The 11,573-nt window shown below is 40.3% G+C and overlaps 1 protein-coding gene across 37 annotated transcripts in view; it reads right to left on the bottom strand.

Moving 5' to 3' along the window:
- Positions 1–680: 680 nt before the first annotated feature.
- APBB2 (amyloid beta precursor protein binding family B member 2) overlaps positions 681–11,573 on the bottom strand; it is a 159,324-nt gene continuing 148,431 nt past the window's right edge. For 32 of the 37 annotated variants that reach the window (XM_072037674.1, XM_072037680.1, XM_072037660.1 and 29 more), the window contains 6 exons: positions 9,274–9,388; positions 6,837–6,924; positions 5,689–5,772; positions 5,105–5,220; positions 4,415–4,594; positions 681–3,834 (listed from right to left, as the gene is read on the bottom strand). In XM_072037674.1, coding sequence (XP_071893775.1) covers positions 3,667–3,834; positions 4,415–4,594; positions 5,105–5,220; positions 5,689–5,772; positions 6,837–6,924; positions 9,274–9,388 — 751 coding nt within the window. In that variant the 3' untranslated portion in view covers positions 681–3,666. The remainder of the gene's footprint in view (positions 3,835–4,414; positions 4,595–5,104; positions 5,221–5,688; positions 5,773–6,836; positions 6,925–9,273; positions 9,389–11,573) is intronic. The other 5 variants (XM_072037682.1, XM_072037683.1, XM_038177982.2 and 2 more) reach the window with 1 other exon arrangement.

The raw sequence follows: 11,573 nt of genomic DNA, 5'->3' as shown, positions 1-11,573 counted from the left end.
AGACAATCATTTTATGCAGCTAGATTTATTCTCAGAACAGATTACATTTAAATGTGCAGAAGTGGTCAACAGCAGGGAAAATTATCCTTTTCAGTGTCAATTCGGTGCTTTGTGCAAGACTGAGCTCTGCTAATAAACAGTGGCTGTTTCCTTCTTTCTTAATGCTGTTAAAATAAATCCAACTTACTTCTGCTGATTGTACAGCACAAGTTTTAGTAAAGTACTGACCTGCCCGAGGAAGGAATCACGGCATTATTGGTAACGCTGTAAAGGCTGAGCCCCGATTAGCTGCTGAAATAAAGTTCTGTTTTCTGTGGGTGCTTTACTAACAATTTTAGATCCCTAATCAAACAATGACCTATGAAATGCTTGATAAAATGAAAAGGGATGTTGAACTCTCAGTAAATGACACAGAACTGGCCTAAGCTATTAGATACTCCCCAGCTTTTCTTCCTATCACAGAGGGGCCTCTTGTTTCAAGAGGCAGAGGTGGCTCTGCACATAATGTTTATCACTAAGAACTCATTTTATTGTGAGTGGATTCTATGCCCCTTCCATGCAATTTTTGTTACTCCCACTTAACCCCCCTGTAGGTGGCCTCTATGGCCTTACATCTCCCGCATCCCATTTTCCCCCTTCAAATGAAAGTAAGTGGCTTAAATAAAACCTACAGCCAGCACTGCAGATTTCAAAAGAAAGGCTTTTATCTCTAGTTTCCGACTGTGAATATAAATCTCCTTGCTTCTGCAAGGGAGCACATTAATGACATGACTGACATGTGATACTTACCTCTAACTTACTACTTGCATTGAAAAAATTAAGAAATTAGCTTTGCTTTACATGATTTTTCTACAGGCTTCAATAAAAATGTGACTACAAATAATTACAAGGCTTGCCTTTTTTTAGGCAACCTATAGTATACAGAGTAGAGAATGTTACAAGATCACGTCCAGTAAAGACAATACATCAACATAATAATGCAGGATATTTCAGTAAAAATAGAATAAATAAAATAAAAATATTTTAAGCTGTATTTAACAGGTTAATTTAAAATATGGCATCAGACATACAAGGCATACTGAACATGGCTGCCTGCCTACAGAATCACTAGGTATTATAAAAAAATGCATAGATAACTGAAGGGTTGCTAGAACATCAACTAAAACAGTGACAATTACTCAAACACACGTATGGCATACATACATTTTTGGCCATGGTAAAAGTGTCTTGATAGATTGTTTAACAAAAGGTAATGGGCTTTGCAAAATAGTTCTGATTCTGCAAACACCTGGGTGTGTTTAATTTTTTGGAAAATAAGGAGTTCTGCTGCAGCAAAAGGGCCAAATGTATTCAGACCATTTGGCACACTGCTTAAATATTTGCAAAATCAACAGCATTTTGGTAACGGACACAAAACTCAAAACACGTATTGGCAAGTGACTACAGCTTTTCAAATACCTGTCTTCTCCTTCAGCCCTTCCTGCAACTGCACGATTTGCTAGTGAAAGCTAACTAGATGTTCTAGCCTTGACGACACGGATGTGTAAAGGTTCTTCGCCCAGGTTCTTGCCTTTACACTGCTGTTTCCTAAGTGGGGGTTTAGTTTAAACACAGAGTCTGTATCTCTCTTGGGGAGACTCAGCACTGTGTAGGTACAACTTCCAAACTGGATTATACTGCTTAAAAGTCTTTGTAGAACAGCTGCAAATCCGAATCCTGAATGGGGTGGGTTTGCCTTCCCATCGCCTCCAGCTTTCCCTGCCTGCTTGGCATAACCTGTCATCTGCACAGCCAAGTAGCCAACTGGATCACATTCAGAGACCTGGCTGATTTCTCTGTGTCTTCACATTAGGCTGATCTGACTTCTCTTCCAACTGTACAAACAACAGATCTGGTCCAAAGGAGGCAGCAGGAAAGGAAAGAATTGCTCCACTGCCACGGGTGCAGACTCCCTGTCATGCAGAGATCAGAGGAGGCTCAGCTCCTCCAGTTTAGATGTCCACAGTTGCATAGCTAGCCTTCGCCTACACCTGCTCATACCTTAGGCTTTTACTCTAATAGTTCTATATTTTCCATGCAGAAATGTCTTGAATCATAATTATTTTCCCCTATATTCTCAATTTACTTTGCCCAGGTGTTGCTGTTGGTTTCTTCCAATATGAAAAAAATAAAATTATTTGTTTAGAACAATCTAGTAGAGTAAAATAAAAAGTCCTTGTAAAAAACAGCCTTGGCAACATTCTTTTAGAATTACATTGTGACCAAATTTACAGACTTCAGAGACAGATACAGTTTGGAACATACCTGTAAGTGGAGGCAAAACATTTTTAACAGTAGTTAAAAATATCTTTAATTTTCCATTTCCAAAATTTGTACCAATCTGCAGGTCTAAAGAGAAGATGGCAAAGGGAGAAACTAAAGATATGTAACTGCAGTTGAAGATTAGCATGAAGTACAATTTCAAGGGGCAATACTTTGCCAACTTTGTCAGGATCTGCACTACTGTGTGGATCAAGGCAATTACAGGAGGCCTTTGGAGCAAAAGCATCGAAATTAAGTTGTCCCACTTGAAGCACTGCCCTGTTAGAAAACATCTCTCACATTATTCTGTCACAGAGCATTAAAAGTAAAAGAAATTTCATTGAATTGTGCAAATAAAAAATATGATTGTTCTTTTTGTGACACACTAAGTATTCAGCAACAAACTCTGAAAGGAAGGGGGAGTTGTGCAACCAGAAAATTAATTAAACATATAATCAAATACTCATATGGAAAAGATAGGTAACATTTTAGTCTCTGTAAGAGTTTTAAGACAGTAAAACTACCGATTCTTTCTTAGTCTTGGTTGGTATGAGCTCTGTGTGGAACAAACTGTATTTTTGATGGGTTAATGACAGATTCGGGACAATGAGTTTAACTGCCAACATTTGCATTTGTATGTTTAAAAATGAAAAGCTTCAGTGGGTCACCCTGTACTCAATTACTGAAAACACTCCTCTATTTTTCAGCATTGGTTTGGTATCAGACATGATTCTTCTCTACAACCATAATGTAGAAACAGGCGATCAAATGACGCAATGATTCAAAAGCACGTCAGGGAGATGCTGCAGTGATTGCTAGACCAATGCTGACAAACAATTTAAAACTAACAGGTGTAGTTCAGTAAAAAATAAAACTTGGTATTTAATCTACAGTAATTCAACGGCAGCTGATCCTTGGTACCTACTCCAGTGTTGAAAACCGAGCAAAGTGCGGTAGGATTTAAGATTGGTTTGTGGCAAATCCAGCTCGAGACGGTGAACCTATCAACTCTGGCATCACTCATTCCAAGGACTTTAGCATGAGTTCACTGGGAAGGACGTGGCCATATTCTTTTTTTTGTGTGAGTTTTGGTAATGTTCATGTATTTACAGTCAAGCAGACCTTCCATTGCTCATGGTGTAACTCACTGACAGCAAAAAATTATTCATGCTTCTTTTCATATCACACGATGGTGGCAAGAACGAGAGAACATGCTTGTCTAACATTGTTTTGATAAGGATAAATTCTCTGAAGACAAAGCATCAGCAATTTGAAATGGAAGGCCAAACGTTGTCAGTTCATTTTCCTTAGTGTAGCTACTGTTATCTGCAGTTAAACGTTAGGAGAATCTTCTCTTGTACGCAGCTAGGGCATCTCGGTGACGGGGCGTTTCTGTTTCAAAGTGTCAATGAGGGATAACACTCCTCTTTTTACGTTAGTTGTAACTCTTCTTGTCACCGAATCTGCAGGAGGTGGGGGTGGCCGAACTTTCTGTGAAGGTGGTCTGGCTACTAAGCACTTCTGATACCGTAACTGCAACAGAGCAAAAGCATTCTGCAATCCTCACTGTGTCCAACACTTTCAGAGCATTTAAAATACATTTTTAGTATTTTCTTATGAAATACAGTCAAACCTCCATTTTAACTGTGACAAACAGCCCTACCGAAGTCAATGGGACGTGGGTCTGTCAGTCTCTTCTTTAGCACATGACAGATCTGCTATACTAAGTCATAGGAACAACCCTTTGTAAATTGAAAAATAAGTTTTCTGGATTCATCTATTGTTGAACAGGGATTATTTTTCAGTGCATTGTCACTGCATTGTATAACACAGCTCTAAGCACAGTGTTTTTCCAGCACTAGGTAACTTCTGTAACAAAGGAAGAGATCTCTACCTTACACAGGTGTTGAAACATTGGTGGAGGTAAGACGTTAAAGGGGCATTGCTCACTAAATTGACATTTCAGACTCATTAAATAGATCAGAATCCCAATTACTAGCTTTGTGTGTTCCTTCTATCTCAGAAAATTAATATAATTGCAAATTTGGAAATACGTTTATTGAGGTAGCGGAAAATCTTACATACTGTTAGGTGCCTTTTGAAGGTCACTTACCATACAAGCAGCCTGAACAGCTTCTGATACGTTGGCTGCATTTGGCTCACACCAAAAAACATGGCACTCAAAATGCTGGTTTCCTGTATCCATAATGAAGGCGAATGTGTGAACATCCTTGCCGACTCCCATGAAGGACAGGAACCGTACACGACATTCCACCATGATTTCCTCTTCATTCTGGTTATGAATAAAACGAATGTGCATTACTATGGGATATTTTACAAAACTTTACTACCAACTTTAGGTTGAATAAACAGGTGTATAGAAATGTTGCTTTAGCACCTCATCAACAGATGCAGATAAAAGGACAGGATGTGAAACAAACTGTAGTGTTACCTTTGGCTTCCATACCAAGAATAAAGTTGGATTGCTGCTTAGGGCTTATCCTGCAATATTTTAGGCTCAAAACTTCTAGAAAGGATAACACTGAATTTAAGTATCTAATGAATACTTATAATTTATATTTCTGAGAATATGCTTGGAATGGTAAATAAAGCCAAAGCTGAAACAAGCAGTAACAGCCTCTAGAAAACAGAGATGTGTGCAGACTCACAGCCTTGGAAAGAAATAAAATGTAAAGTAAGCAAATGAATTCTAGTAAAAGTGAACACTTTCTTCTAGACCTTATATGTTCCCAGCTTTCAACACTCATGTTAAACATGTTTTAAACAAGACAGTCTGCCTTACTCTTTCATTGATGACTGTGACAGTAGCGTCAGCAACATTCATGGTAACTGGCATCCAGTCCTCCTGGCTAGAGGAAGCCATCAGACTTTCAATAGCACTGTTCAGAGTATCCATCCCTGAAACAGAAGAAAATGCGTGTAAGTGAACAGTAACAATTTTATTTGCACATAGCAGTACAGAAAACACATTGTTTTGGAATCATTAAAAGTAATTTGATGATGGGTTGTGAAGTTAGTTTTCTTCATCTGCAAAAGCAAAACAGGTGCCTCTGACTTAGAAAAAAAATGTGTTTAGCTGCTGCACCATTTCAGTTCTCTAAGGCCCTTCTCATTAGTAGCAGAGCTCATATTCAGAGAAAGCAGTATAAAGAAAATGCTTTCTTAGCAGCTCCCAAAATACCCTGGTTGCAAAACACGTTTACATGAAGTGTTGAACACTAAGATGTCTTCACGTCTGGCTGCTATGACTGAAGTTCAAGAAGTGCTACCCTTTGAAAACCATGCATTTATGCTTGGTGAGCCAGAATCCAGTCCTTAGAGTTTATGAAAGTTACCGTTGAAGTCACAATTCACAGTGGTACATACCCACAGGTTTAGCTACAGGCAGCATGCCCAGGTACTGGACGTGGAACTTCTGCACCAGTTCTGTCTTTGGTGTTGGGAAATCTACTGCATGGGAACAAAGATAGATTTCTGTTTATCACTACTCATGGCTGGGAAAAAGACTTTTATTTCATCAATAACATAAAACAGTTTACCTAGTCATTATACTCTGCAGATATTGTATTGATTAAAACAAATCGACACTTCCTCTGACAAGAATAAAGCCAAATAATTTCTAAGAGAATCAGAATGTTGCATCATCTAATTCTTCACTTCAATTCTTCTTCATTTATGCTAAGAATAGGGTCACATTGTATTGCTGACATATTAAAAAAAACAACAGAGAATATAAATGAACGTGCCTCTGAGACATACAGACCTGAGCTTCACTGCATAACCATATAAAGTCTGGAAACAGTTTTAATACCATCCCTGTTAATGTGTTAAGCACAGGCTACAAGTAATCAATACTTCTGCCTGAGCAGAAAATTACACATGTTGATGGATTAAGGGTAAGCTATTTAGTATGAACTGGTGGATCTAAAAGCATGTATTTTCCTGTAAGCTCACACATAGTACATTTGTTCTCCGGGAATACTTTCAAAACAGCAGCTATTCAGCTAGAACCAACAAAGGCTTGCAAAGGCAACTTGCTTTTACCATGCAGTGAGTGTGCAGAAGACCCTTAGGTCGGATAGCAACCCACTTGCACCTCTTGCCCTGGAAGTTGCTTAAACTGATGATAAAACCTAGGGGGAGGAGTCCTACAGCTCCTCTGAGTCTATGTGGTTAACTGGAGCGTAGTCTGCTTTTAGGGCATATTTGGCCAATTTGTGCAGTCTAAAGTCAAGAGTATTTTGATGTGAGCAGGATATACGTGCAAGTAGCCATAAGTAAGATTTTGTGTTTGCAAAATTCCTGTTTTGGAATGCAAAAGCTGTCATGACTGCATTACTATAAACATGACCAAGAATTAAAAATGTTTCATACAATACCAGCTTACCAGATTCAGTAGTTAAAACAGGATTACACTCCTGACCTCTCCACCCATTTTGGTCAAAAGCAGCAGCAGAAATGAAACATATCTAAAATAGCACAATCCCAAGGATTTGAGCTGTAATGTATAGTACCTTGCAGAGGAACATCAAGGGTGACGTTACTCCTCTCTTGTAGTGAGCTGCAAGCCATAGCTTTAGCATTCTTCCGTTCAGCCATAATCTGAATAAGACAGTGATAACGCGATATTTTTTCAAAAATGTAGTGCAGTAGTATCTCCAAGTATAACTTTACTCCTATTACAAGGCTCATTCCAGAAATTAGTCAGGAATTACATAACTAAACAGGTTTAGGAACTTTAATTTGCTGCCAGTTTATTCACCATTCTTTATCTACATCAAGAGCCTAAGAGACGTCCAAGCCTAGGTGACAGACAAATGGAAGAGGAAAATAAATAAATAAATAAATAAATAAAAACACAGCCATTTTTATCAACAGAAAAATTGCAGAGAGGAGTAACAGAGCAAGAAATATAAATATTTAATGTACAAAGAAGTGCGTTCATTATTTATGTTCCTCTGATCTATCTTCTGCTACGTGTCATTTTTTCCTCCCTTTTTATGTTTCTTCTGGAATTAAAAATCCCATGCAAAATGCAACATGTTCCTCCCCAAAACGTACAATACTAGCACTAGATGAAAACCCTTCAAAATAGGCACTTTGGATGATCATTCCATAAAAATGTATGACTGAGGAGGGACCCAGGGAAGCTAAAGTAGGTTTTCCAAAGCTCATGTATGAAACATTTTTAGCTGCTTCTTTACACTGATGACTATCAATTGTAATTAAGCTACAGAGATAACTAGTGTTCCAGCAGACAACGCTTGGTCTGAAGATACTTCTGGCAAACTTCTTTCTTTTTTTTCCTTCTAAGTTTCATATTTGGAAGTATTTTCTGTTACAGGGACATATGACAGTACTCCCCCTGAGGATGAAAAATGATACGCACTAGCTTAGGGATAAGCCCTGACTCAGCAAAGGGGTCCGGTGTGCCAGAGAGCACATGCCAAGCGCTGGCTGAATCAGTTATACATATTGCTGAACTACGAAGGAACAGGCTCTGCCTAACAGCACAACCCTATTTCATTCAGTGTTACACTTAGCTATGGCTGAAAACGCTCAGTTGCTCTCTGATCCCAAATTATTGCTGGGAGTTTCATGCCACAATTACACACGTGACAGCTCTGCTGCCTTGCTGACAGCACAGATACCCCTGTGTATAGCCACCATGGCATTTCCTAGATGCTGTGCTGGCTGGATAGAAGCAGCTGTGGCAGGGCCCACGTAGCACATTTTTCCCTGCTAGACTTGCTAGAAACACCTGCGAGAACTGAGAGCTGGAGAAGGACGAGGGACACAGCAGGTCCAGGCTTTGCCAGGCTCAGCCCCTGTGGCTAGGGAGCCGAGCATGTCCCCGGGCAGCTTTGCACAAGGACAACCTTCTGCTGCTGCCTCGGGCAAACCCTGCTGCCAGGAAGGTCACAGTAATAAATACAGGGTAAATTTGCTCTTTGTTGGCATGAAACATCATGAATTCAGTAGCCCTGTCTGCAGCATTGCAAAAATTAAACATTTTTAGGCTATACAGCTGGCTACAGAGAGGAACTTGACACCTCTGACCTTCACTCACTAACATGAACACAAAATGTAAAAAGGAAACAAGCACGGGCATAAAATAAATCAGCAGAATTTTAAAACCCAAGGGTTTAATAATGAGCTTTTCTGGAAGAGCTGTGACTCATGAGGAGGACAAGTTACACAGGGAGAACTGATCGTATTCTTCTGTCCCCTCTTCCTCTGGTGCAATCTGACACGTTTTAACAAAAACCAGAATGAGCAGTGTAATATTTTTAAAAAAGCAAATATAGTCTCAAGTTCACCACAGCTCAGTAAGAGAATTCAAAATAGTTTCAAGCAGTCTGGTTTAAGTTTCTTGCTATAAAGCCTTTCAAACAGGTTTTCCTGCTGTAAAGGATGTGCTGCCTTAACACTGCATGAAATGACCATACAGGGGACACTCATGAGCTGACCATTCATGAAAACCAAAATTAATAACCAGGGAATGGTGGCAGATACGTAAGGTGAAAGGACTGAAGAGAACAGTCCTCTCCAGTATTACAGACAGTACTACTACAGGTACCAAGATCCTTCATTTATTTGTAACTACAGTAGCTTAACTCCCTCCATCTCACTGATTTTTTTTAATTGGGCACTATCATGTTAGCAACTGTTTTCATGCTTGAAGAATACCATTCAAACAAGGTCTGATATGAGGTTTCATATCACCATTTCACATTCATTGAAACTGCATGTTCTTTTTCCATTTTGAACCCACATCTTTATGCTCACCCTCCCACCATGCCCATTCGTGTCCTTTCCTTTAGAAATTCTCCACACCATTTCCTATTGCCAGAGAGAAAAAATAAACCAACGGTGCGTAAGATCACCGATCATGCATTGTGCTCAGGGACCTTTCAGCAGACTAATGCAGCTGCCTTTAAATCCACTTGCCTTTGAACAGATTTCGTGTAAACTTGTGGCGATGGCTTTTGCTGGTGTGTCACATCGAAACACATGACATTTCAGAATTCTTGTGTCCTTGTCTCTTGCCACATAAGCAAAGTCTCTGCACAGACAAAATGAATTAACATGTTAGAAACAGTAGTACCTGCAAAACAGTACATCCTGCTTTAATTTAACAAGTGTTACGTCTCAGCTGCCAGAGAATAAAGCATGCCTTAAACAAAGCAGATCTACAAAATTAATAACTTGCATACCCTAAAACATAGTTAAGGTTTGATGCTTAACCTATACAATTAAAGAGCTCATTACAGTTTCATAACACTGGCGATTCATTGAACTTACAACCTGTAATTCCAACTGCATTTGTAAATACACCAGAAAAATTTACTCAAATATTTTATTGAAGACAAAGGAGAGGAGAGAACTGCAGAATAAGACAAAAAAGAAAACACGCAAAGCTCTTAAATGATAGAAAAGCTGAGAAACTGCATACAACATTAGGTAGAGAACAATGTATTTCAAAGGACTATATAAAGTGTTTAAAATATGCAGATAATAATTAGAGATCTGGTTGCATAAGGGAGATGTGAACCTGCTGAGCTTTGCTCACATTAATTGGCCTAAATTTCTGACCTTCTTTTTTCAAAAGTTAAATAAGGATGCCCTACAAAAGAGATAATTTGCACTGTACCAACCAGTCACCACAAGCTGAGTGCAGACACTGCACTCTCTGGTTTTGCACCTCTGCCTTTTCATGTCCTGAGCAGCCACCACCCCATCCTACTTTGGGACCCTTGTGCTGTCTGCAGATTTCTTTGGGACTCTGCTTCTCTAGCAGAGTGACGGTGAGTTGCTAACTGGAATTAGACCTGACCAGGGAAGCTGGAGCCCCCAGCAGACTGCTACACCCAAAGCCCCTTTCACTGCCTTTCCTCTTTACATGTAACCAATTGCCAGCAGTACCCTAACTGGTGAAGAAATAGGAGGGATATCCCACGTGGACAAAAAGAACCATAACGCCCCTTCCCTCCTAAACCATGTGATTTGTATATAGGAATATTTCAAAAAATATGTGAAGTCTGTAAATATCCCTAGCAGGGTTCAACTTAGCATGGATTGCCAAGTTCTTCATTTACTGTAGAAGCTAATTGAGTTGAATATGTTTGTCCTGGAGTCATCAGGGAAAACCAGAGACTGTGGTTTAATCTAGTGTAATAGTCCAGGAAGGTGCTGTCTATTAAGGAGGATGCCTGGAGCTTTCCTAGCTCCAGCTTCATGCTTGAGTACTTCAGCCACAATCCGCAAGAGCCTCCCAGCAACTTTTTCCCTTGCACTGCACTGCAAGCTCACTGAGGCATTGAGTGTCCTGGAAAAAGATGGTGCTTTGCTTCTCTGCACGCGTGCCAAGCCTTGCTTTAAAAGGGCTTCTTTCCTCCTAGCTGAATGGTTCAAAAGCAAAATGAAGATTCCCAGCTGGAATCACACACACGCCAAACTTGCTGGCAGTGACCATCGCTGCAGGCTAACGAAGATGCAGAGACAGGGAGCCTGCTGCACACACCTCACTGCTGGAACAAGCCTGTTCTTTCAGAGGGCAGATGTAATAGCTGAAACCAGTGCTCACATTAACTTAAACAGCACTGAAAGTCATCTGTGGTACCATTAGTTGCATGGCTATTTATTACTATTTATGAGCATTAACCTCAAATCAGTAATACTCCTTCGAGGACACGTAAATGAGTGATTTATGTGTTCCTTTACAAGACAATCCCAGGAGCAGTAGCCTGTGCTGTTTTGCTGAGTTGCTCGTGCTGTGCAACCCACTTAACGAAGCAGCAACCTGCCCAGCCCCTGGGGCACTGTGCGGTACCAGGATTAGACAAAGCCATCACCTCTGAGAGGCTGCACAAACACAGATGATAACTCGCATCTTCTGGTAGCCAGAAAGCTATTGGAAACATATTGTTACTAAAAAACGAGATGGGGCAAAGCCACCGAAACAAGTCACAGGGGCTTGGAAGATGTAATGCATTGCCAGCAACTCAAGCTTTAACAGCCTCAGAGACTGACTGTGACTGCCACAACCAACTACCCAGGACGCCAGGCCAGGCAGGGCTCTGGCTCTGTGCCACCCAGCCCCGATGGGTTTTGCTGACCAGCCCCCATAGCCACATGAAATCTCACCCTGCAGAGGGTTTCCCTGAGGCCTAGAATCAGCTGTGAGGATTTCAGGCCTTAAGGGAGTCTGTGAAGCAACACTACATGCATCTGGCCAGCACCTCACCTCC

This window comes from Anas platyrhynchos, chromosome 4, assembly GCF_047663525.1.
Source record: "Anas platyrhynchos isolate ZD024472 breed Pekin duck chromosome 4, IASCAAS_PekinDuck_T2T, whole genome shotgun sequence".
Classification (NCBI taxonomy): domain Eukaryota; kingdom Metazoa; phylum Chordata; class Aves; order Anseriformes; family Anatidae; genus Anas; species Anas platyrhynchos.
The sequence above is the reverse complement of the archived record's forward strand: the minus strand, read 5'-3'. Positions and strand labels throughout refer to the sequence as shown.